Source organism: Lactuca serriola, chromosome 3 (genome assembly GCF_051521515.1).
Source record: "Lactuca serriola cultivar US96UC23 chromosome 3, Lser_US96UC23_V15, whole genome shotgun sequence".
Lineage (NCBI taxonomy): Eukaryota > Viridiplantae > Streptophyta > Magnoliopsida > Asterales > Asteraceae > Lactuca > Lactuca serriola.
In genome coordinates, this window is record NC_136410.1 from 154491917 (window position 1) to 154515733 (window position 23817).

The 23817-nt window shown below is 37.1% G+C and overlaps 1 protein-coding gene across 1 annotated transcript in view; it reads right to left on the reverse strand.

The window, feature by feature from the left end:
• LOC145094710 (uncharacterized) overlaps nucleotides 1-23817 on the reverse strand; it is a 109887-nt gene that overhangs the window by 76854 nt on the left and 9216 nt on the right. Inside the window, exons 2-8 of the mRNA XM_079032787.1 lie at nucleotides 22781-22807; nucleotides 22655-22681; nucleotides 22527-22553; nucleotides 22414-22440; nucleotides 21762-21788; nucleotides 18913-19035; nucleotides 16108-16214 (exon numbers count right to left, since the gene is read on the reverse strand). Coding sequence (XP_078888913.1) covers nucleotides 16108-16214; nucleotides 18913-19035; nucleotides 21762-21788; nucleotides 22414-22440; nucleotides 22527-22553; nucleotides 22655-22681; nucleotides 22781-22807 — 365 coding nt within the window. The remainder of the gene's footprint in view (nucleotides 1-16107; nucleotides 16215-18912; nucleotides 19036-21761; nucleotides 21789-22413; nucleotides 22441-22526; nucleotides 22554-22654; nucleotides 22682-22780; nucleotides 22808-23817) is intronic.

Sequence of the window (23817 nt, forward strand, 5' to 3'; positions counted from 1 at the left end):
TCATAAACCATAGAAGATAAATTACTCTAAAAGCAAGAATTATGATTGTTCTAGTTAAGATATGTTTTTTAGTTAAGATGAGAAAATATCCAAAAGTAAAAGATAATTGTAAGTACAAAGCTATTTTTTCCCAAACTTCACCATTCATGTCTAATCAGTGTGAATGTGATATAGTGGTCACGTCCTGAAGTATGGCTATATCAATCAATGTCTAAGGAACGAATTGCTCTTTTGAATTAGCTTATGCTTCGGTTTTGGGGAACTACCAATAACTTTGACTCATGTGTCAACATTTTGGTTCTTGATATCATCAAGGTTATGCTTTGTCTTTGCTATCTTCTTTGCATGGTTTGAGGTTTCTCCATTGAAAGTTATTTACAAGTTATAATGATATGTATTCTTGATTTTATATGCATTGTCACTTATAATTTTCAAAAAATAAAAAGCCTAAGATGCCTAAGGATACCATGTCCTAAAACAACCTACTAGAAGCCTCTGGCTGTGTAAGCGAATCCAAACATGAGATCGTGTGTTATGTAATACCCACAATTTGGAGTAAGAGAATTTTGGCCTCAAAGTATGAAAAATATTATTAAAATATTCATTTTTTAAAATGTGGAACCAAGATTAGAATAGTAAACAAATGGGAAGTGATTTGTACACAACAACTTTTTTTCCATACATAACAATTTATGCTTTATGGAGTTGTACAATACAACACTTGAATACAAAAATTGTTGTGTATGGAAAAATTTTGTTTTGTACGAATCAGTTCCCGTAATATGATGAATCATGATGGAAACTACCCTATATTGATAACTAAGGTATGATAGAAATTAAAAGTTCAAAGCTATGTTTGTATTTAAACCTTAAGTGTTATGAAATGGTGGAAATTGGTGACATGTCATAACTATCAGTTCTTTGTGGGAGGTAAGTAAGTTATAATTAAGAGTTTTGGGAAGTAATGGATATACATAAATATTTAGAAGATGGAAAATATTGACAAATAGGAAAAACCATCCATGGTGTTTATGTTTACTTGTGTTTGAGAGAGAGAGAGAGAGAGAGAGAAACAAAAAAGAGAACTAACTATTTTCGGATTCACACATATTTGGAAGTAAGAGATCCTATTCTGAAGCTCTCAGGTAGTCATCGTCCTCCAACCGGTATGGTTTTGTTAATGATAAAAATGGAAGAAAATCTTATATATGAATGGTTATTTGGATATTAATTTTTGGATTATGGAAATGATTAGTATTATAAAAATGTTTAAGATGATTTGAGTCCATCCTTAATAGTGAAAGCCCTTGAAATTGTTTTTTAAGATGATATGCGAAGGGCATGTTTGGCAAAAGTAGCTATTAGCTGGAAGCGGGTAGCGAGTTGTTGGTAGCATGTAGCGCGTAGCTGGTAGCTGGAAGTTGTAGCTTTTATTTGTTATATGGGTGGTTGGACAAAGTAGCTGGAAGCTTTTGAAATACATAAAATTACATAAAAGAACAATTGTTTAAAAATAAATAAATATATTAATATATTTTTAAGGGTATTACGTAAATTTATTTCAAAAGCTCAATAACATTTTGTTAAATGCTATATGAAGTAGCTTTTAGATTGTAGCATTTAGTTTAAACTAAAAGCTAAATGCTCGTACTGCCAAACGAAGTTTTTTTTTTTTTTTTAAACTAGAGCGCTCTATCAAAAGCTAAAAGCTAGAAGCTCCCAAATGCTTCCAAAAGCTCCGTGCCAAACACGTCCGGAGTTAGAATGATGAAAAGGGGAAAATTCTTAGAGTTTGTACGAAATTAAGATACAAATTCATCGGTATAGGACTCTATATTATATAGCTTATACATGGAACCTAAAGTATTAGAAAGTAATGAAAGATGGTACAAATCATAAGAGGTTGTCTACAACTTATACGAGTATAGGAACATCAAGTAGATCCTCATATAACTTGTATAAAGCCCACTAAGGTAAAGGTATTTTGTAAGAAAATTATACGACCTATTTAGGTTTATGTACGACCTATAAAGGGTTCATATAACATGTAGATCTTTTATATATCATGTATGTTTATTCAATGAATAATATTATGAAAAAGCTTCATCTATGTAGAGTATAAGTCTTATACATGTTTGTAATGACTCAGAGGCAATGGGAGGACCCTATAGGAATGGAAGAGAATTATAAAACATGATGTATTTAAGGATTATAAGGTGTGATTATTTTGACTCCTCAATTAAAATCGAAATTAGTAGATAATATTTTTCTAAACACATGTTCACAAAGACATTTTATTTATATCCATATGTGCTCATTCATGATATATCCTATGTCATGATGCACACACACACAAACACAAACACTCACACACACACAAACACACACACACACACACACAGATATATATATATATATATATATATATATATATATATATATATATATATATATGTGTGTGTGTGAGAGAGAGAGAGAGAGACATCCCCAAAACGGCTAAGGAGACATCCCCAAAACGGCTTTCCGAACACGTTATGGTCACTACGAATTTGTGGTAATGCCCTTCGGATTGACGAATGCTCCAGCAGTGTTCATGGACTTGATGAACCGAGTATGTCGTCCCTTCCTGGACAAGTTCATGATCGTGTTCATAGATGATATACTCATCTATTCAAGAAGCCAGGAAGAACACAGCAAACACCTCCGCCAAGTATTGGAAACATTAAAGGCAGAGAAACTTTACGCAAAATTTTCCAAATGTGAATTTTGGATTCGGGAAGTGGATTTCCTAGGACATGTTGTAAGCAAAGAAGGAATACACGTGGACCCCTCCAAAATAAAGGCAATAGATAGTTGGACTACTCCAAGAACCCCTACAGAAATCCGGCAATTTTTGGGACTCGCCGGGTATTACCGAAGATTCATACCGAACTTTTCAAAGATTGCCAAGCCACTTACCACCCTAACCCAGAAGAATGTGACCTTCGACTGGGGAGAAAAACAAGACAGTGCATTTCAGACACTAAAGCGAGCCTTATGTAGTGCGCCCATCCTAACCTTGCCAGAAGGAACGGAGGACTTCGTGGTCTATTGTGATGCTTCAAACCAAGGACTTGGGTGTGTCTTAATGCAAAGAGGGAAGGTCATCGCCTACGCCTCAAGACAACTAAAGACGCACGAAGTGAACTACACAACGCATGATCTTGAGCTAGGAGCAGTCGTCTTCGCTCTGAAGATATGGAGACACTATCTCTACGGCACAAAATGTACCATCTTCACTGATCATAAAAGCCTCCAACATATCCTCAACCAGAAGGAACTCAACATGAGACAGAGGCGATGGGTAGAACTACTAAGTGATTACGAGTGCGAAATCCGATATCACCCCGGAAAGGCTAATGTAGTGGCTGATGCACTCAGTCGGAAGGAGTACTCAGGTCGCCGAGTGAAATCCCTAACTATGACAATCCATTCACACCTGTTCACGCAAATCAAGGAAGCCCAAATAGAAGCCTTGAAAGCCGAAAATGTGACAGGAGAAGCCCTAAGAGGAATGGATAAGAACCTTGAGACCAAGAACAACGGAATTCGTTATTTCATGGATCGAATTTGGATACCGAAGTTTGGTGGATTCAGAGAAATCGTTATGGACGAAGCCCATAAAACACGATACTCCATACATCCCGGCTCCGATAAGATGTATCTCGATCTCAAGAAATTGTACTGGTGGCAAAACATGAAAGCCGAAATTGCTACCTACGTAAGCAAATGCCTAACATGTGCCAAAGTCAAGGTGGAATATCAGAAGCCCTCGGGTTTATTACAACAACCAGAAATACCCGAATGGAAGTGGGAGCGGATAACCATGGATTTCATAACAAAGTTGCCCAAGACAACAAGCGGACTCGACACCATTTGGGTAATTGTCGACAGGTTAACTAAGTCAGCACATTTCCTACCGATCAAAGAGACGGATAAATTGGAGAAGTTAACAAGAACATACCTCAGAGAAATTGTACGACTGCATGGTGTGCCCATGTCCATTATCTCGGACCGTGATAGTAGATTCACCTCAAGGTTCTGGCAGTCGCTACAAAAAGCTTTGGGGACAAGACTAGACATGAGTACCGCTTATCACCCACAAACCGACGGCCAGAGTGAGAGAACTATACAAACCCTAGAAGACATGCTGAGAGCTTGCGTAATCGACTTTGGCAAAGCATGGGACACACATCTACCATTGGTCGAATTCTCGTACAACAATAGCTACCACACCAGCATCAAGGCTGCCCCGTTCGAAGCCCTTTATGGCCGCAAATGCAGGTCACCTTTGTGCTGGGCCGAAGTGGGGGACACGCAACTAGCAAAAGGACAAGCAACTGACAACACGCTCACTGGACCAGAAATCATAAGGGAGACTACGGAGAAAATTGTTCAAATCCGAGAACGTCTAAAAGCATCAAGAGATAGACAAAAGAGTTACGCAGATAAGAGACGCAAACCCTTGGAATTCCAAGTTGGAGACCATGTCCTACTCAAAGTCTCACCTTGGAAAGGCTTAATACGCTTTGGAAAACGTGGAAAACTGAACCCTAGATACATCGGACCATTCGAGATCCTTGCCAGGATCGGTCCAGTGGCTTACAAACTTAGACTACCTCAGGAACTCCACAACGTACACCCTACCTTTCACGTATCAAATCTAAAGAAGTGCTTATCCGACGAGACCCTTGTCGTCCCTCTAGACGAAATTGCAATAAATGAAAACCTTCAATTTGTGGAGGAACCAGTAGAGATCATGGATCGGGAAATCAAAAGGACTAAACAAAGCCGCATACCCATTGTAAAGGTCCGCTGGAACGCCAAGCGAGGACCTGAATACACCTGGGAACGCGAAGATCAGATGAAACAAAAGTACCCGCATCTTTTTCCTAAAAATGTAAACTCTATCTTAGATTAAATTTCGGGACGAAATTCCCTTAACAGGGGGATGATGTGACAACCCTATTTTTCCCAAAAAGCATTATAAACACTCGAAAGCTAAAAACAACGAAATTAACCTCGAAAATAAAGTGTTCAAGTATCTAAGTTGGGATGCATCGAATATTAGATATCATGCCAAGGTTTCCAAAAACATAAAGAACGCTCAAAACCGGGTTACATTGAAGAAATTATAACCACTCGTATATTTACGACGCGACGTTAAAACATTTTTTTGACGTAAAAAGTAGAATCTCAATAAAATGCATTTTTAAGCCTTAAGTATCTAAACAAAAGTCGTAGATCTCGTTGAAAGGTGAACGTACATAAAAGGATCGCCCAAATTGGACCTCGTATGAAGAAGTTACGAATTTTCAAAGTTTCGTAACAGTAGTAGAGGGCTAAAAACTCGGATTGAAGATCGAGTGTTATTTAGCTAACGCAACCTAAACGAAAGTTGAAGATCTCCTCAGTAGTAATAAAACAATAAAAAGACAAACGAAAACCGACGTCGAATAAAGGACCTATGAATTTTTAACGAACTTTAGGAGGCCCGGCCTATTAAAAATATATCATTAAAAATAAAGTCAAAACTAGCCGACGGAGTCTAAAGGAAAGTTGTAGAGCATAATCTCACCTACGCGTAGATATAAAGAACGCGAAAAACGGAGCTCGTACGCAAAAGTTACGGAATTTAGAAGTCGGAAGCAGGGATTACGCCCCGCGTACTAGACCCAGAGTCGAGTCCCATCGGCCCGCCCAAGCTACGCTTAACTAGCCAGGAGTCGTAAGCCATGACGCCATATTACGCCCAGCGTAACGACGTACGCGCCGTGTACGTGAGTACGCCCAGCGTACTCCAAAATTACGCCCCGCGTACTCACTCTTCCAGCAGTATAAATAGATGGCATGAGCTCGAGTCTTTGCACACCTTTCTCAAATCCCCAGTTACTCTCACACACTTCCAAGCACAAGAAGCTATCCCGACGACCTCGGTTTCCGCACTCGAGCCCCGACGAAAGATTTACGCTGCAGAGATTCCCGAAGAGCCCGACGACGCAACCATCCGCAGACGAAGTTCTGCTCAACCCTAGCCTCTCTCTTCGAAACGAGTGAGTTCATACCCCTACTTTTCAATTCTTTTCACATTTTAGGGGGGGAAATACAAGTACATTACAAATCAAAGTATTATTTTTATAATATCGTTCTTATAGAGTGTTGATACAAAAATAACTTTATGTTTTAAAGGGATATTATATCACCAAGTTGTTATTACCAAATGGGAACATACTTTTGACAAACTATAATGAGCATAGTATTCAAGTGATTCATACATTTTACATATACATCTCGACAAATGAAATGCTTTCAAAAGAAGTACAGTCTTTTATCATCGTAAATCTGTTTATACCTAGTAATGTGAGACAGCTTCACGTACGTTCGAGTATGCATTATTAAGTCCTGTATTATATACCATAATCCCTTGTAGGGGGAGCGTGATACTTGTGTATAGATCTATACGGGATTGACAATCCCACACCTAAGCTGTTAGCTACAGCTAGGCCGGCGGGCCTGGGGTGACAAATGTCATAACAGTTCCAACGCCTGAAGAACGTTGTTACAGGCCAACAATGTCATTAGCATGGTTATAAAACTCACATAAAAGTATAAAAACAAGTTAGATTTACGAGATTCATACATGCATTTCAGTTTTCCATTTTATTGTTAATACAAATGTTATCACTATTATTCAAGCATGGAAAACACTAATGCACTCCAACACGGGAAACTTTTCAAATCATCTATAGAAAATATTGGATTTTCTGAAAACCTCGTTCATCGATTTACTATCAAAAAGGACATACTTTTCAATGCAAAACACTTATGAACTCACCAACTTAATTGTTGACACTTTTTCGAAACCACTTGTATTTCTCAGGGAATCAGTAATACAGGTAACTACCAGCTTTTGGAGAAGGAAACACTAAAGATGTTTTATTATTGAACATTTATCATCTCATTGTAATATTCTTTTGCTATTATGTATAACGCAACAACATACGTTTTCATTATATATGTGATGGTTGTGTTACTTTCTTTACAATATTCAATGGTTGTGATACTACGTGAAGTCATCCACCCCCGAATGTTTCCGCCATTCTGGTTTGGGGGTGTGACAGATTGGTATCAGAGCATTGTTTATAGTGAACTAAGTATATCGAACCACATACGATATACAAACTATAAATGCAAAGGGGACCAAAAACCCTCTGGTGAAGCATTTTCATGAACAAAATACATTCTTTTAAAGATATACATTTTTACAAGCATGCATAAATCTCGTATCATAACAAGTTTTACTAAAAAGTATTACGGCAAGTTACGACACTACGATTGAGCCTCGGGGTATGTAATCATGTCGAGAATAAATATAGCCTGATCAACTATATTTATCCTGGATTTGACCAACGTACGTCGAGGAATGGTCGTAGTGGACAACAAGCCGAAAACTTACCAAATACAAAATTGTTCTAGTTTCGCCAAGTTGAAATAGTATAGAAGTATTATTAAAAATAGTTGTACAATAAAAATTATAGTTAAAAATAATAAGTCGCTAAATAGAAATTTCTTTTCTTATAATGTTCTCATACATCTATCCTAGTACAGACAAATGGCCGGGTTCCATTTACCAGGAGATCCCTACTACCCAAACCAAGGCAACGGCGGTTGGATAGAAGAAGACCCGGAGGAAGACCCAGAGGAAATCGAAGAAGAGGTCGAGGAAGAATTCGAAGTCGAAGTCGGAGAGGAGTTCGAAGTCGACGAAGAGATCGTGGAGATTTCTAGCGGGACAGACTCCGAGCCAGAAGTGTACAACCCTCCCATCCCTCATCCTCCCGTAATCAGACCAGATCAACCGGGACCCATCCCCATCTGGGGAAGCCACCTCTACTACTGGAGCCGCCAACAAGGTGTACGCCCTCCATTCGGCATGTGTCGGGATTTTTACAACGTCAGTGGGGGAGGCTCAGCAGATCGAGCACTTCCTGTCGTCGTGAATGCTATAGCTAACCAGAACTACCAGGCGGACCAACAAGCAGCCAGAGTTCGTGAAATCAATGCTGCTACCCAAGGTAACGCCGCTGACATCTGCCGTTTGGAAGGACTACATGAGAATACCCAAATCTACACGGGAACACTTCAGAACCAAATGATAGTGGCTCTGGCAGAAATAAGAGGGATGAAGGAACAACAAGCGGATTTTGAGAGGCGACTAATGGGAGTCAAACGGTCGGATGCCGAGTCTAGCTCCAAACGCCGCAAATAGAGCTTGTTCGATGCCCAACAATTTTGTTATAGATTAGGATTTCGGATAAAAGTTTTTCCTTTATTTTCCCTGTTGTATCCGTAATCGGAGATCTCTAGGAGGATCAAATTTTTCCCGAACAAGATATGTAATGTAACACACCTCAAGTGTGACCTATATGAATGAATATGAAGTATTTCTTATTATATACCTCTCAAAAATTACGAGTTTTAAATTTCTATGCCTACCTCGAAACCATAAACTAAAGTCAAAACAAATAACAACTAACACACGATTGTCAAAACATTAGAAACTTATAATATTCATTCTTATTTTTCTCTACCAGAACATGCCTCCTCGTAGATCAACACGCAGAAACTCAACTTCAACACCACCTCCACCACCTCCTCCAATTATGGACACCGTTATGTTCCAGACTGCTGTAACCGCTGCTGTAAATGCAGCAATGGCTCAAATGAGCAACAACGGATCGGGGGGAGGAACAGACAGTTTTACAAATGGCCAAGGTCAAAGCCGTTCAGGGGTATGCACTTACAAAGACTTCACCAACGGAAAACCTATTCCCTTTTGCGGGACTGGGGGGGTATTGGCTCTATCTCAATGGATAGAGAAAACAGAAGCTGTATTCGAAATCTGTGCATGTCCTGAAGAAAGCAAAGTAAAGTTTGCCGCTTTTACTTTCTCTGAACGCGCCCTGACATGGTGGAACGGCCACGTCCAGACACTAACCCTGGTGGTGGCAAACTCCATGGGTTGGGAAAACCTGAAAAGAATGCTCCTTCGAGAATACTGCCCAAGAGGCGAGATTCAGAAGCTTGAACAGGAACTGTGGAACCTCTCGATGGTAGGATCGGACATAGCTGGTTACACCAACAGGTTCAGTGACTTAATAACACTTTGCCCAGGAATGTTAACCCTGGAGAGCCAGAAGGTTGAGAGATACATTTGGGGACTATCACCCCAACTTCGAGGAAGTGTGCTAGCTTCCAGACCCTTGACTTTCGCCAGCGCCAAGGAACTAGCGCAATCTCTTGTTGATCATGGTGTCTGTCAAGGAGTCGCGGCGATTATGGCTGAACCAACCAAAGGGAACAGCAACAATGAAATCAATGCCAACAACAACAACAAGAAGAAATTTTGGAACAAAAGGAAGGGGCAAACTTCACAAGAACCTTCAAAGAAACAAATGGTTGCGGTTTATGCTGCTACTACCCCCACCACAACTCCTGCTACCTCTGCGCCAACAAAACCATATGCAGGGATTCTGCCCAAGTGCAGCAAGTGCAACTACCATCACCATGGTATTTGTCGCGAGATGCACTGCAAGAACTGTGACAGGAAAGGGCACACAGCCCGTTTTTGTAAAGCACCGGCACGACCAATTACTCAGGTTCCTGGAACTGGGGTAAGCCGGGCATGTTATGGGTGCGGAGAGACTGGACACTTCAGGAGGGATTGTCCCAAGGAAAGGAATATTGGCGGTGTGGGGAGAGTGCTGGCAGTAGGACAGAGAGAAGCAATAGCGGACCCCACGGTGGTTACGGGTACGTTTCTACTCAACAACACTTATGCATGCATACTTTTTGACTGCGGTGCGGAGAGAAGTTTTGTGAGTCATAAATTCAAACACCTACTTAATCAAGAACCCCAACCACTCAATAAAATATTCACTGTAGAAATGGCAAACGGTAAAACAGAACACGCAAACGATTTATACGTAGGGTGCACACTAAATTTAAACGAGCACTTGTTTCAAGTCGATCTTATGCCCATTTCCATAAGAAGTTTCGATGTCATCATCGGTATGGACTGGTTGAGCCTTCACCATGCCGATATCCTTTGCCACGAAAGGGCTGTTCGCTTAAATCTGCCAAACAGTGAAACTCTTGTCATTTATGGCGACAAACCTAGTTCAAGTTTACAAATCATTTCCTGTATTAAAGCACAAAAGTATCTTCGTAAGGAATATCATGCCTTTCTAGCCCACGTAGTAGACAAGAAACGAGAATCGAAAAACATTAAAGATATTCCGGAAGTCTGCAACTTCCTGGATATTTTCCCAGAAGATCTTCCAGGAATCCCACCGGAACGTCAAGTCGAGTTCAGAATCGACTTAATCCCCGGGGCTACCCCTGTAGCAAAGCCGCCGTACCGTTTAGCTCCAGCCGAGATGCAGGAACTATCCAGTCAATTAAACGAGCTGCTAAGCAAGGGATTCATCAGACCAAGTTTCTCACCATGGGGAGCGCCAGTCCTATTTGTGAAGAAGAAGGACGGATCCTTTCGCATGTGCATCGATTATCGGGAGCTAAACAAACTCACAATCAAGAACCGATATCCCTTACCGCGCATAGACGATCTATTCGACCAACTGCAGGGGGCAAGCTACTTCTCAAAGATCGATCTAAGGTCTGGTTATCACCAACTACGAGTACTGGAAGGAGACATCCCCAAAACGGCTTTCCGAACACGTTATGGTCACTACGAATTTGTGGTAATGCCCTTCGGATTGACGAATGCTCCAGCAGTGTTCATGGACTTGATGAACCGAGTATGTCGTCCCTTCCTGGACAAGTTCATGATCGTGTTCATAGATGATATACTCATCTATTCAAGAAGCCAGGAAGAACACAGCAAACACCTCCGCCAAGTATTGGAAACATTAAAGGCAGAGAAACTTTACGCAAAATTTTCCAAATGTGAATTTTGGATTCGGGAAGTGGATTTCCTAGGACATGTTGTAAGCAAAGAAGGAATACACGTGGACCCCTCCAAAATAAAGGCAATAGATAGTTGGACTACTCCAAGAACCCCTACAGAAATCCGGCAATTTTTGGGACTCGCCGGGTATTACCGAAGATTCATACCGAACTTTTCAAAGATTGCCAAGCCACTTACCACCCTAACCCAGAAGAATGTGACCTTCGACTGGGGAGAAAAACAAGACAGTGCATTTCAGACACTAAAGCGAGCCTTATGTAGTGCGCCCATCCTAACCTTGCCAGAAGGAACGGAGGACTTCGTGGTCTATTGTGATGCTTCAAACCAAGGACTTGGGTGTGTCTTAATGCAAAGAGGGAAGGTCATCGCCTACGCCTCAAGACAACTAAAGACGCACGAAGTGAACTACACAACGCATGATCTTGAGCTAGGAGCAGTCGTCTTCGCTCTGAAGATATGGAGACACTATCTCTACGGCACAAAATGTACCATCTTCACTGATCATAAAAGCCTCCAACATATCCTCAACCAGAAGGAACTCAACATGAGACAGAGGCGATGGGTAGAACTACTAAGTGATTACGAGTGCGAAATCCGATATCACCCCGGAAAGGCTAATGTAGTGGCTGATGCACTCAGTCGGAAGGAGTACTCAGGTCGCCGAGTGAAATCCCTAACTATGACAATCCATTCACACCTGTTCACGCAAATCAAGGAAGCCCAAATAGAAGCCTTGAAAGCCGAAAATGTGACAGGAGAAGCCCTAAGAGGAATGGATAAGAACCTTGAGACCAAGAACAACGGAATTCGTTATTTCATGGATCGAATTTGGATACCGAAGTTTGGTGGATTCAGAGAAATCGTTATGGACGAAGCCCATAAAACACGATACTCCATACATCCCGGCTCCGATAAGATGTATCTCGATCTCAAGAAATTGTACTGGTGGCAAAACATGAAAGCCGAAATTGCTACCTACGTAAGCAAATGCCTAACATGTGCCAAAGTCAAGGTGGAATATCAGAAGCCCTCGGGTTTATTACAACAACCAGAAATACCCGAATGGAAGTGGGAGCGGATAACCATGGATTTCATAACAAAGTTGCCCAAGACAACAAGCGGACTCGACACCATTTGGGTAATTGTCGACAGGTTAACTAAGTCAGCACATTTCCTACCGATCAAAGAGACGGATAAATTGGAGAAGTTAACAAGAACATACCTCAGAGAAATTGTACGACTGCATGGTGTGCCCATGTCCATTATCTCGGACCGTGATAGTAGATTCACCTCAAGGTTCTGGCAGTCGCTACAAAAAGCTTTGGGGACAAGACTAGACATGAGTACCGCTTATCACCCACAAACCGACGGCCAGAGTGAGAGAACTATACAAACCCTAGAAGACATGCTGAGAGCTTGCGTAATCGACTTTGGCAAAGCATGGGACACACATCTACCATTGGTCGAATTCTCGTACAACAATAGCTACCACACCAGCATCAAGGCTGCCCCGTTCGAAGCCCTTTATGGCCGCAAATGCAGGTCACCTTTGTGCTGGGCCGAAGTGGGGGACACGCAACTAGCAAAAGGACAAGCAACTGACAACACGCTCACTGGACCAGAAATCATAAGGGAGACTACGGAGAAAATTGTTCAAATCCGAGAACGTCTAAAAGCATCAAGAGATAGACAAAAGAGTTACGCAGATAAGAGACGCAAACCCTTGGAATTCCAAGTTGGAGACCATGTCCTACTCAAAGTCTCACCTTGGAAAGGCTTAATACGCTTTGGAAAACGTGGAAAACTGAACCCTAGATACATCGGACCATTCGAGATCCTTGCCAGGATCGGTCCAGTGGCTTACAAACTTAGACTACCTCAGGAACTCCACAACGTACACCCTACCTTTCACGTATCAAATCTAAAGAAGTGCTTATCCGACGAGACCCTTGTCGTCCCTCTAGACGAAATTGCAATAAATGAAAACCTTCAATTTGTGGAGGAACCAGTAGAGATCATGGATCGGGAAATCAAAAGGACTAAACAAAGCCGCATACCCATTGTAAAGGTCCGCTGGAACGCCAAGCGAGGACCTGAATACACCTGGGAACGCGAAGATCAGATGAAACAAAAGTACCCGCATCTTTTTCCTAAAAATGTAAACTCTATCTTAGATTAAATTTCGGGACGAAATTCCCTTAACAGGGGGATGATGTGACAACCCTATTTTTCCCAAAAAGCATTATAAACACTCGAAAGCTAAAAACAACGAAATTAACCTCGAAAATAAAGTGTTCAAGTATCTAAGTTGGGATGCATCGAATATTAGATATCATGCCAAGGTTTCCAAAAACATAAAGAACGCTCAAAACCGGGTTACATTGAAGAAATTATAACCACTCGTATATTTACGACGCGACGTTAAAACATTTTTTTGACGTAAAAAGTAGAATCTCAATAAAATGCATTTTTAAGCCTTAAGTATCTAAACAAAAGTCGTAGATCTCGTTGAAAGGTGAACGTACATAAAAGGATCGCCCAAATTGGACCTCGTATGAAGAAGTTACGAATTTTCAAAGTTTCGTAACAGTAGTAGAGGGCTAAAAACTCGGATTGAAGATCGAGTGTTATTTAGCTAACGCAACCTAAACGAAAGTTGAAGATCTCCTCAGTAGTAATAAAACAATAAAAAGACAAACGAAAACCGACGTCGAATAAAGGACCTATGAATTTTTAACGAACTTTAGGAGGCCCGGCCTATTAAAAATATATCATTAAAAATAAAGTCAAAACTAGCCGACGGAGTCTAAAGGAAAGTTGTAGAGCATAATCTCACCTACGCGTAGATATAAAGAACGCGAAAAACGGAGCTCGTACGCAAAAGTTACGGAATTTAGAAGTCGGAAGCAGGGATTACGCCCCGCGTACTCTGGGAGTACGCCCCGCGTACTAGACCCAGAGTCGAGTCCCATCGGCCCGCCCAAGCTACGCTTAACTAGCCAGGAGTCGTAAGCCATGACGCCATATTACGCCCAGCGTAACGACGTACGCGCCGCGTACGTGAGTACGCCCAGCGTACTCCAAAATTACGCCCCGCGTACTCACTCTTCCAGCAGTATAAATAGATGGCATGAGCTCGAGTCTTTGCACACCTTTCTCAAATCCCCAGTTACTCTCACACACTTCCAAGCACAAGAAGCTATCCCGACGACCTCGGTTTCCGCACTCGAGCCCCGACGAAAGATTTACGCTGCAGAGATTCCCGAAGAGCCCGACGACGCAACCATCCGCAGACGAAGTTCTGCTCAACCCTAGCCTCTCTCTTCGAAACGAGTGAGTTCATACCCCTACTTTTCAATTCTTTTCACATTTTAGGGGGGGAAATACAAGTACATTACAAATCAAAGTATTATTTTTATAATATCGTTCTTATAGAGTGTTGATACAAAAATAACTTTATGTTTTAAAGGGATATTATATCACCAAGTTGTTATTACCAAATGGGAACATACTTTTGACAAACTATAATGAGCATAGTATTCAAGTGATTCATACATTTTACATATACATCTCGACAAATGAAATGCTTTCAAAAGAAGTACAGTCTTTTATCATCGTAAATCTGTTTATACCTAGTAATGTGAGACAGCTTCACGTACGTTCGAGTATGCATTATTAAGTCCTGTATTATATACCATAATCCCTTGTAGGGGGAGCGTGATACTTGTGTATAGATCTATACGGGATTGACAATCCCACACCTAAGCTGTTAGCTACAGCTAGGCCGGCGGGCCTGGGGTGACAAATGTCATAACAGTTCCAACGCCTGAAGAACGTTGTTACAGGCCAACAATGTCATTAGCATGGTTATAAAACTCACATAAAAGTATAAAAACAAGTTAGATTTACGAGATTCATACATGCATTTCAGTTTTCCATTTTATTGTTAATACAAATGTTATCACTATTATTCAAGCATGGAAAACACTAATGCACTCCAACACGGGAAACTTTTCAAATCATCTATAGAAAATATTGGATTTTCTGAAAACCTCGTTCATCGATTTACTATCAAAAAGGACATACTTTTCAATGCAAAACACTTATGAACTCACCAACTTAATTGTTGACACTTTTTCGAAACCACTTGTATTTCTCAGGGAATCAGTAATACAGGTAACTACCAGCTTTTGGAGAAGGAAACACTAAAGATGTTTTATTATTGAACATTTATCATCTCATTGTAATATTCTTTTGCTATTATGTATAACGCAACAACATACGTTTTCATTATATATGTGATGGTTGTGTTACTTTCTTTACAATATTCAATGGTTGTGATACTACGTGAAGTCATCCACCCCCGAATGTTTCCGCCATTCTGGTTTGGGGGTGTGACAGTTTTTGATTTAAATAAGGGATGTATTTAAATGGTTAGTGCTTGTAATGACTCATGATGTGTGGCTTAAATCATATACATGTTGCATTCATTCATATAAGAATATAGGTGAAATGATGATTCTGGTCCATATATTTGGACTACATACAGATAACGAAATTTAATATGGATGAGGATAATGTTCATATTTTAGAACATCAACATTAACAATGTGCACTTTGTTCTTACAAACCCTTTATGGGTACATGTGGTTGTGGTTCATATGTTACCTAGTTTCACATTCTTATAGTTCATCTGTTTTGTGTCAATGTTTTGTAGTAACTTACAAACACATGACCATCCACTATTTATTAATGATATCATGTTTTGAATGTCATATTCTACTCTTCTCATAACCTAGTCCAAATATAAAGCAACACTCATGAGATAAAGGATATTGTTTGCTTGTGAGAGTTTTATATTTAAGGCAACGTTCCTAGCATGTAGCTGCATTAACCACTTTTAGAGTATGTTGTATGGGGGAGCAAAATTTACATGTTGCATTGCAATTGATTACTTGATTTCCATGTTTGTTATTATTATGACACTATTTTCTTATTCTGAGGACTTTAGAACTTATTTGATTTGTACTAGATATTGTTGCATAAGAGAGCCTAAAATTTAAGAGAAGAGATATAACCTAGATTCACGTAAGGCGATCATTTCATATTTTTTTGGATCTAGATGCATGAACTTCATTGCAGATATCATCTCTTGATACTTTCCATTATCATCCATAGCAAACCACTGTATATGAAAGAAAATATTAGCAAATCAAGATGTTAACTTTCAAATGACATATCAAACAAGTTTATTTAAGATAAAAATCAAGAAAGATTAGGTCAAATATCAAAATTGATAAGAAAGCATATATTCAATAAACTTGGGTCACCATGAAATCCATCTCCTCCTCCCTTGACCCTTTTGTAATATATATTAATCTTGCCACCGACACTTATTGTTTCATTATTATCATTTGAAATTGAAATTTTTTGGATGACAACAAAACAAGTTAAACAATTCAGACAAGTATCAAACAAACTTCGGTGAACCTCACGAAAATAAACTTTTAAAAAACTTAAATAAAATTTACACAATATTTAGCGTGGTTTGGGCAAAGTGACCTACGTTCATAGGTGAATGAGAGAGAGAGAATTTTATTAACTTTCTGAAACTATTACAAGCACTCAAAATTGTATCTCACTTTGAGCTCTTATAAAAAAAATTAGCAAATAACAATGATGGGGATATAAACCTACTTATAGGCAAACATGTGAAACCCTAATTCTGATGGGTCAGGCCCATCTATAATTAGCCCATAAAGGGGATGCCCTAATATGAAATTGAAATTATTTCAAGGCAATATAGGATGAGATTGATACAAAATATATCAGAGGAAGCTTCTTTATTCAAGAGGAAAAACTATTCAAGGGAAATTATTTATGCCTCCCAAAACTTCTATAAGAGAAAAAGTAATCAAAGACTTCTATTTGGGGGATTAAGAGGAAGTCTCGACAGAGATTAAATAAATGTTATAGTCAGGGAGACGTAGTTTTAGCGATAGCTAAAACAAGATGTTTATAGATTTCTCCTACGCTATATGTAGTTCCAAGAAGGTAAAAATAAGGCTCCAAACATAAGCCTTTATATGACCTTGCTAGTTTCCTTTGGACCATGGTAAAACATTTATGTTGACTTCATTAGGGGCCTTCCTAAGACCCCAAAAAGGGTTAGATTCATTTTTTGTGGTGGTAGAATAGTTCTCAATGGTTGCCCACTTCATGCATTTCATGAAGATATTTAATGTTAAGTAAATGGCAACATAAATATTTTAGGAGGTGGTTTGTTTACATGGTATGCCCAAATCCAAAACCTCTAACATGGATCAAAAAAATTTGGCCAAATTTTGGCTAACTCGTTGACAATATTTTGGAACATAACTAAACTTAGGAGCACTCCCACCCACAGTCTAATGAGCAAACCAAAATAGTAAATTGCACCCTCAGAAACATGATCTAACCCACAACTACAGATATGGGACGCAACCCTCACATAAGCTAGATTTTCCTATAAATTTTTTATATGCAATTCGGTTAAGATCTTTGTATTTGTTGTAGTGTCTATGACTCCACCATGATAAGTGGTGTATTTGGTTGATTGTCCAACAAAGAACAACAATACAATGAATAATTTTATTGAATGCATGAATACTACCCATGAAGAGATAAGTGAGAAGATTTACATATCCAATGATAATTACAAGACAACAACTAACAATCATTATTGTCCCAAAATATTTCAGGTGCAAGATTAGGTTATGGTCTACCTTTGAAAGGAGCAATTTCTAGTTGAAACATATAGTATGCTTAGTCACCAAAATTATGGTTCATAAAGTTTTTTGAGGAAGATAAATGATAATGGCTACATTATCGATATGTATGACTCTATATTTATATTCGATACCTTCAGTGTTGCATATATCTATAAGCACTACCCTCAAGAAGAAGCTTTATATCCTCATAACTTAAGGTTGATTTATGGATACAGAAGACCTAGCACGTTGTAGGTGTCTTTATGGAAAAATTAAGAGAAGGATAAACATGGCTAAAAGTGTCCTAACTTAAACTAGACATAACTTTTGATATGTTTGGAGTTTTTATGTCTGTTTTATGTTGTCGGAAGGCTCTTGATGTGCCAAGGCTTCCAAAAAAAACTCCAAATAACCCATTTTACTGATCCATTGTTTCCAAAATCGACTATTAAGACATTCAAACTTAAGTTTCCTCCAAAATTTACTCATTCCTTTACTTTCTTTTATTATGTTTTAATGGCGGAATATCTTATTTCTTTAATATTTTTTTCATATCTTTATTTAGAAGCTTAATTAACATAATTTCTAGTCAATTTTAATTTTTGAAAATTTGGAATAACATGTCAAATTTAGCACCCTCTATAAAATAGGATTTTGAAGCCTTTTATTGCCATCTTTTAATCAATCATACAATTTATTGAAGTGTCTATTTTTCATTCTTTTGTTCTGCATCACTATGATTATTATATTGTTTGCTCAGAATTGGACAAACTTACTCAAATATAGACTACTCTAATATCATAATTCTTTCATACAACTTTAGAAATAAACATTAATTAATTTGATTCATTCCTCGTTCTTAGTAGGACATGATTTTTATTGTAGTATTTTATATAGATTATAACTCTACCACTTTTGTAAAAAAAAAAGACCTAGTCCTTTTTAAATCATTTGTTAATTTGTGTAGGGGTGCATGCTAATCTTCTCTAAAACATTCTAATTCTTGGGACCTAGTTATGAAGTAACTATGTTTGGTGTGAGTGTCCACATATTCTTTTTCATTACAATTACAGAATGAGAGGCTAATAATAATTCTTCATAACATTATAAATATGTAACATAAGAGTAAATTACCACATTTCCCTCATCGACAAGGATTCCACCACTACAGACACGTGAGTATAACTCATCAATGGTAGCATATAATGGAGGATTAAGTGCCGTCATTTGTATGGATTTTATAACTGCATAATTCCTCTGCAATTTAACAACGTGAAAATAAGTTAACTTATCTAGCATAGTAGATAATCTAAGATGTTAATTCATATAGAATAACATTAGGTTCTTAAAATAAGGATAAAAACATCTAATATTGTATAAGAGATCATATACACAATGTTTCTCAAATGAAATTTTTTTTATTGGTTCTAGTAAGCAGCTAGTGAAAGAAACATATAATAAATCATATACATAGTCTTTTATCTTCTGTATCAAAAGGCAATCTACATTTCTTTTTCGTGTCCAAAGTCGGTAAACATATGACTTACATACCATAACAATGTTCTGTTGGTGATTTTAGTGTCACCATGTCATTTTAAGTAACTGGAACTAACATGTGAGCTAAGGGGCTTCATGATATGTACTCTAATATATGTATGGGGTTGTGCGGAGTGCACACATGTATAAGATCGAGTCAGAAGATGGTTCGACGACTAGTTGGGGGTCCGGGGGGCAGCACCCCCGGGTCCGGGGTTTCCAAAGGGGCAGCACCCCTTTGGCGGGGTCTAGGGGCAGCGCCCCTAGCGGGGTCCAAGGGGCAGAGCCCCTGGCTGGGGTCCCGCGGGATCCATGTGGGAACTTAATGGAAAAACTCAATTTCTTGAGGGTGATTATGGTAAAACTAACGAAACTCGTTAGTTTTGGTAAAACTAATCCGGATTAATATTACTAGCTTCCAATGCAACTAAGGACGGCTCAACCCTAATGAAACCCTAATCGTGTTTAGTATATAAACAACTCTTCTTTTCAGAAGGGGGTTACGTTCTTTAGCTCTCGTTTTTCATCACACATTCACAGAACCTTTTAGCATATTGGCTAACGTTTTCTGTGCCAAGAAACGTAAGTGTCCACTTGGATTATCCTAGGTTGAATTTCTTGTAACCCAGGCATAGGGTAGAAATATCAGTTCGGAAAGTGATATCACGATCCAATTTGGTATCCAGATCTCTACCACAAACCCTAATATTCCCAACATGTTCATAATTCGAACCGGTCAATATAATTAATAGTAAAAGTGTTTCATGGGGCACTTAAACTTTTTGAAAATTTTAAATATTTAACTTTAAAAAAGAACCAAAACATCTGAAAACTCTCATAGTCAATCCTGGGATGCGCATATTGAAATAAACCTCAAAGATGACGAACTATATGATATTTGATGTCGAGTTGTCCTATAGGAAGAGATAAAGTGAAGAGAAAGCTCAAGGGTGTCGAAGGTTCTTCAGGTGAGGAGAAAAGAGAGGGGTTCATGGAGTTAAATGAGCACATCCAAAGAATGTTGCAACTTGTGGAACAAAAAGAAAGAAATCGTAAGTGGAAACTAATGATAAAAGACGTTTCAAAATTACCCGAGTGACAATGTCGAGTTGTGGAGAAAATGCAAGATGATCTTATGAAAAAATATGAGTTTGGAAAATAGTATTAAGTCACCTTTTAAGTCAAATTTTTTAGCGTTTAATTTTAATTCTAGTATTGAGTAATTTTAAGTTTAGTTTATGTCAAGTTTTAAGTAATATTTCAAATGTTGTAGGTTTTTTTTAAAAGAAATGTTTGTTTATTTATATAAAAATTAGTTTAATTTAAGAAATAAATAAATAAATAAAATCAATCTTGACCCACTTCTTGAAAATAGCATGATATTTATGTTGTGTGACAAAATTAACATGACATATAATTTGTGGCTTTAAAGATGATGTGGCAGCATGACATGTCATACTCCACTCCCTCGGACCTTAATGGGTACGAAAGTGAAAAACGATCATTTCTTAGGTGAAAATGGAATTGAAGCGATCCATATGGGGTTAATGTGGAGTTTAGATGTCATGAAAAAATTGAATTATATATTAATTTCTTTTATTATACATAAATATTGTCATTAGAATTAAATCATATGAAGTTATCATTATATAATATTTCATTTATTGTTTAATAAGATAACAAAAATAACTAAATACAAAGGCATTTAAACATACATTAATGATAAGTATATGGACTTACAAATTGTTGATAATAAATAATTTCCATAACAAATATATATCAACAAAACATATGTTATTCATAGATATTCATTTGAAATATTTGTATCCTATTATGAATAACACATATTTGATTTTATATTTGTTATATATTTAGCATTAGGATTATTGAGTATGTGTCACCGACAGAAATTGTAAGTGATGGGTCACCGACAGAATCATAAGTGATGAATTGTCGATGGATTCTTTTTGGTGACGGATTATTGACGGATATTCTTACGTTTTTGTTTGTGACTATTCCGTCACTACTCTGTCGGTAAAATGATTTTTTAAAAAGAAAAATAATTAAAAAATAAAAATAATTCTACTTTCTTTTCCAGATAAATGCGAAAAGTAAACTAAAATGAAAACATAAAAAAATACAATCATAAAGTGTCACAAAATTAGGGTTTTCATGTTTGTCAAACAAATTCGAAACTATTTTCCGACAGACTTTGTCACTAATTTCCGTAGGATTCGCTCAGTTTCCTATTAGTGTGTTTTAGCCATTCTATTAAAAACATATAATCTTATTAAGGGATCGAGAAATGGATTTGGATTATGTCTTTAAATATAGCTTGTGAAGAAAAAGTGTATCGTTAATTATGTATAAGTAAGCATATATAGAGATAGATAAACCTCCTAATTTTCAACAATTTTGAATGTACAATTCCATATAAAAAAGCATACCTGCAAGTCCAAAATGTCGCCATGTTGCTGTATAACACAAAAAAATTATTAAACTAACCTATGAATTCGTTTTATATATATATATATATATATATATATATATATGACAAAATTCTATAGAAAATGCATTATTACGACAACATATGTTTAAACCAATAAAAACATAAAAATAAATCATTTTAGAGTAATTACATAAATAACTTCTACAAAATATTACTTATGAATAAAGAAATAGATACACATAATTGGTTTTATAATATGTTGATCTATTTATGCATTCTTTACATATATATATATATATATATATATATATATATATATATATATATATATATATATAAAATGAATAAATAACACAACATATTCATAACTAATGTATTTTAGAAGTTATTCATATAGTTTAATCTAAAATTATGTGTTGTCATGTTTTTATTGGTTTAAACATGTGTTGTCATAATCATACGTTTTCTATAAATCGGTGTATAGAAAACGTATGATTATGACAACACATGTTTAAACCAATAAAAACAATATATATATATATATATATATATATATATATATATATATATATATAGAGAGAGAGAGAGAGAGAGAGAGAGAGAGAGACTTACATGGAATAAGAGAGAGAGAGAGAGAGAGAGAGACTTACATGGAATACCAATGCTTCCACAACTTCCTATGTATAAGTTATAAAATTGTATGAGTTCATTTGGCTATATAGAAACATAGGAAAATCCAACTTTTCAATAAATTCGAACTTACCTCCACTCGCAATGTCTCCACAAGTTTCTGTTCCACCAAGAAATTTTTTAGAAAAATGTATGAGTTCGTTATACTTAATTTATCATATAGACACACAAAAACTCTTCGCTTCAATAATGTGTACATACTTGTATTTCCAATGCTTCTTCGAGTTTCTGTGCCACCAAACATTTTTACATAGAAGCTCATTAGTTCATTATATATAAAGAAGATAGACCGAAAGGAACATCTTAATTTCACCCATTATAACTTACTCGTAATTCAAATGCTTCCTCCGATTCCTGCACCACCAAATAATTTTTTAGATAGTTGTTATGAGTTTATTCTTTCTTGTCACGTAATTTAACACATATTTTTGGACATGAAAGAACCTAATTCTTAAGACACTTAGTTTTAGCTTCCCATGTAATTATTGTACATGTAATTCTTAAGACATTATATATATATATATATATATATATATATATATATATATATATATATATATATATATATATATGTATATATATATGTGTGTGTGTGTGTGTGTTTGTGTTTTTGTGTGTGTAGCTCTGTTCAAGTAAGAACATCGCATTTTCTGAGAATCATATAACCAATCTCGTGCATTGCACCAAAGATATGAAAGGATAAGAAGGTCAAAGTAACGGTCGAAAGGTTGTAAAGGGGTGTTTAGGGTTGTTTATTTAATTAAATAAACATTTTTTTAACAAAAGTGTTTATTAACTTTTATATATATATATATATATATATATATATATATATATATATATATATGTAAATGTGAAAATGGGTATATAAGCTAGGTACACAGTATTTAAAACTACGTCGTTTTATTTGATCATTTCCTAAAAAGATGCATGCATCCATTGTTTTTTAGTGAACATCAATTGTTTTTCACTAGCTCATTGGTTCTTCATCGTCACACCACCATCGAAGATCTTCACACAGGTTCTCCTGCGTGTTGATAATCAAAACACCAACAACAGCAACAAAGAATTCAAACAATCTAATTCAAGTTAATCGGTTTCTTCTACCTTGACTTTTTGAATTAATTCCCGAGTTTTTTGATTTAATTTGAACGATTGAACCCGTAGAAAACTAAAACTAATGCTCAAATTCAGAAAACATGAACTTAAATGCTTATTGCTCAATTCTTTCTCCATCTTTTTTTTTTTTGATTTCCTTTGTCTGAAATATAGCAGACAAAAGTTATTTCATTTCTTATCGTTGGAGGTTTGTTCTTTGAAGAATCGATAATTACTCACTTAGTGTCGAAATTGATTTATGATCA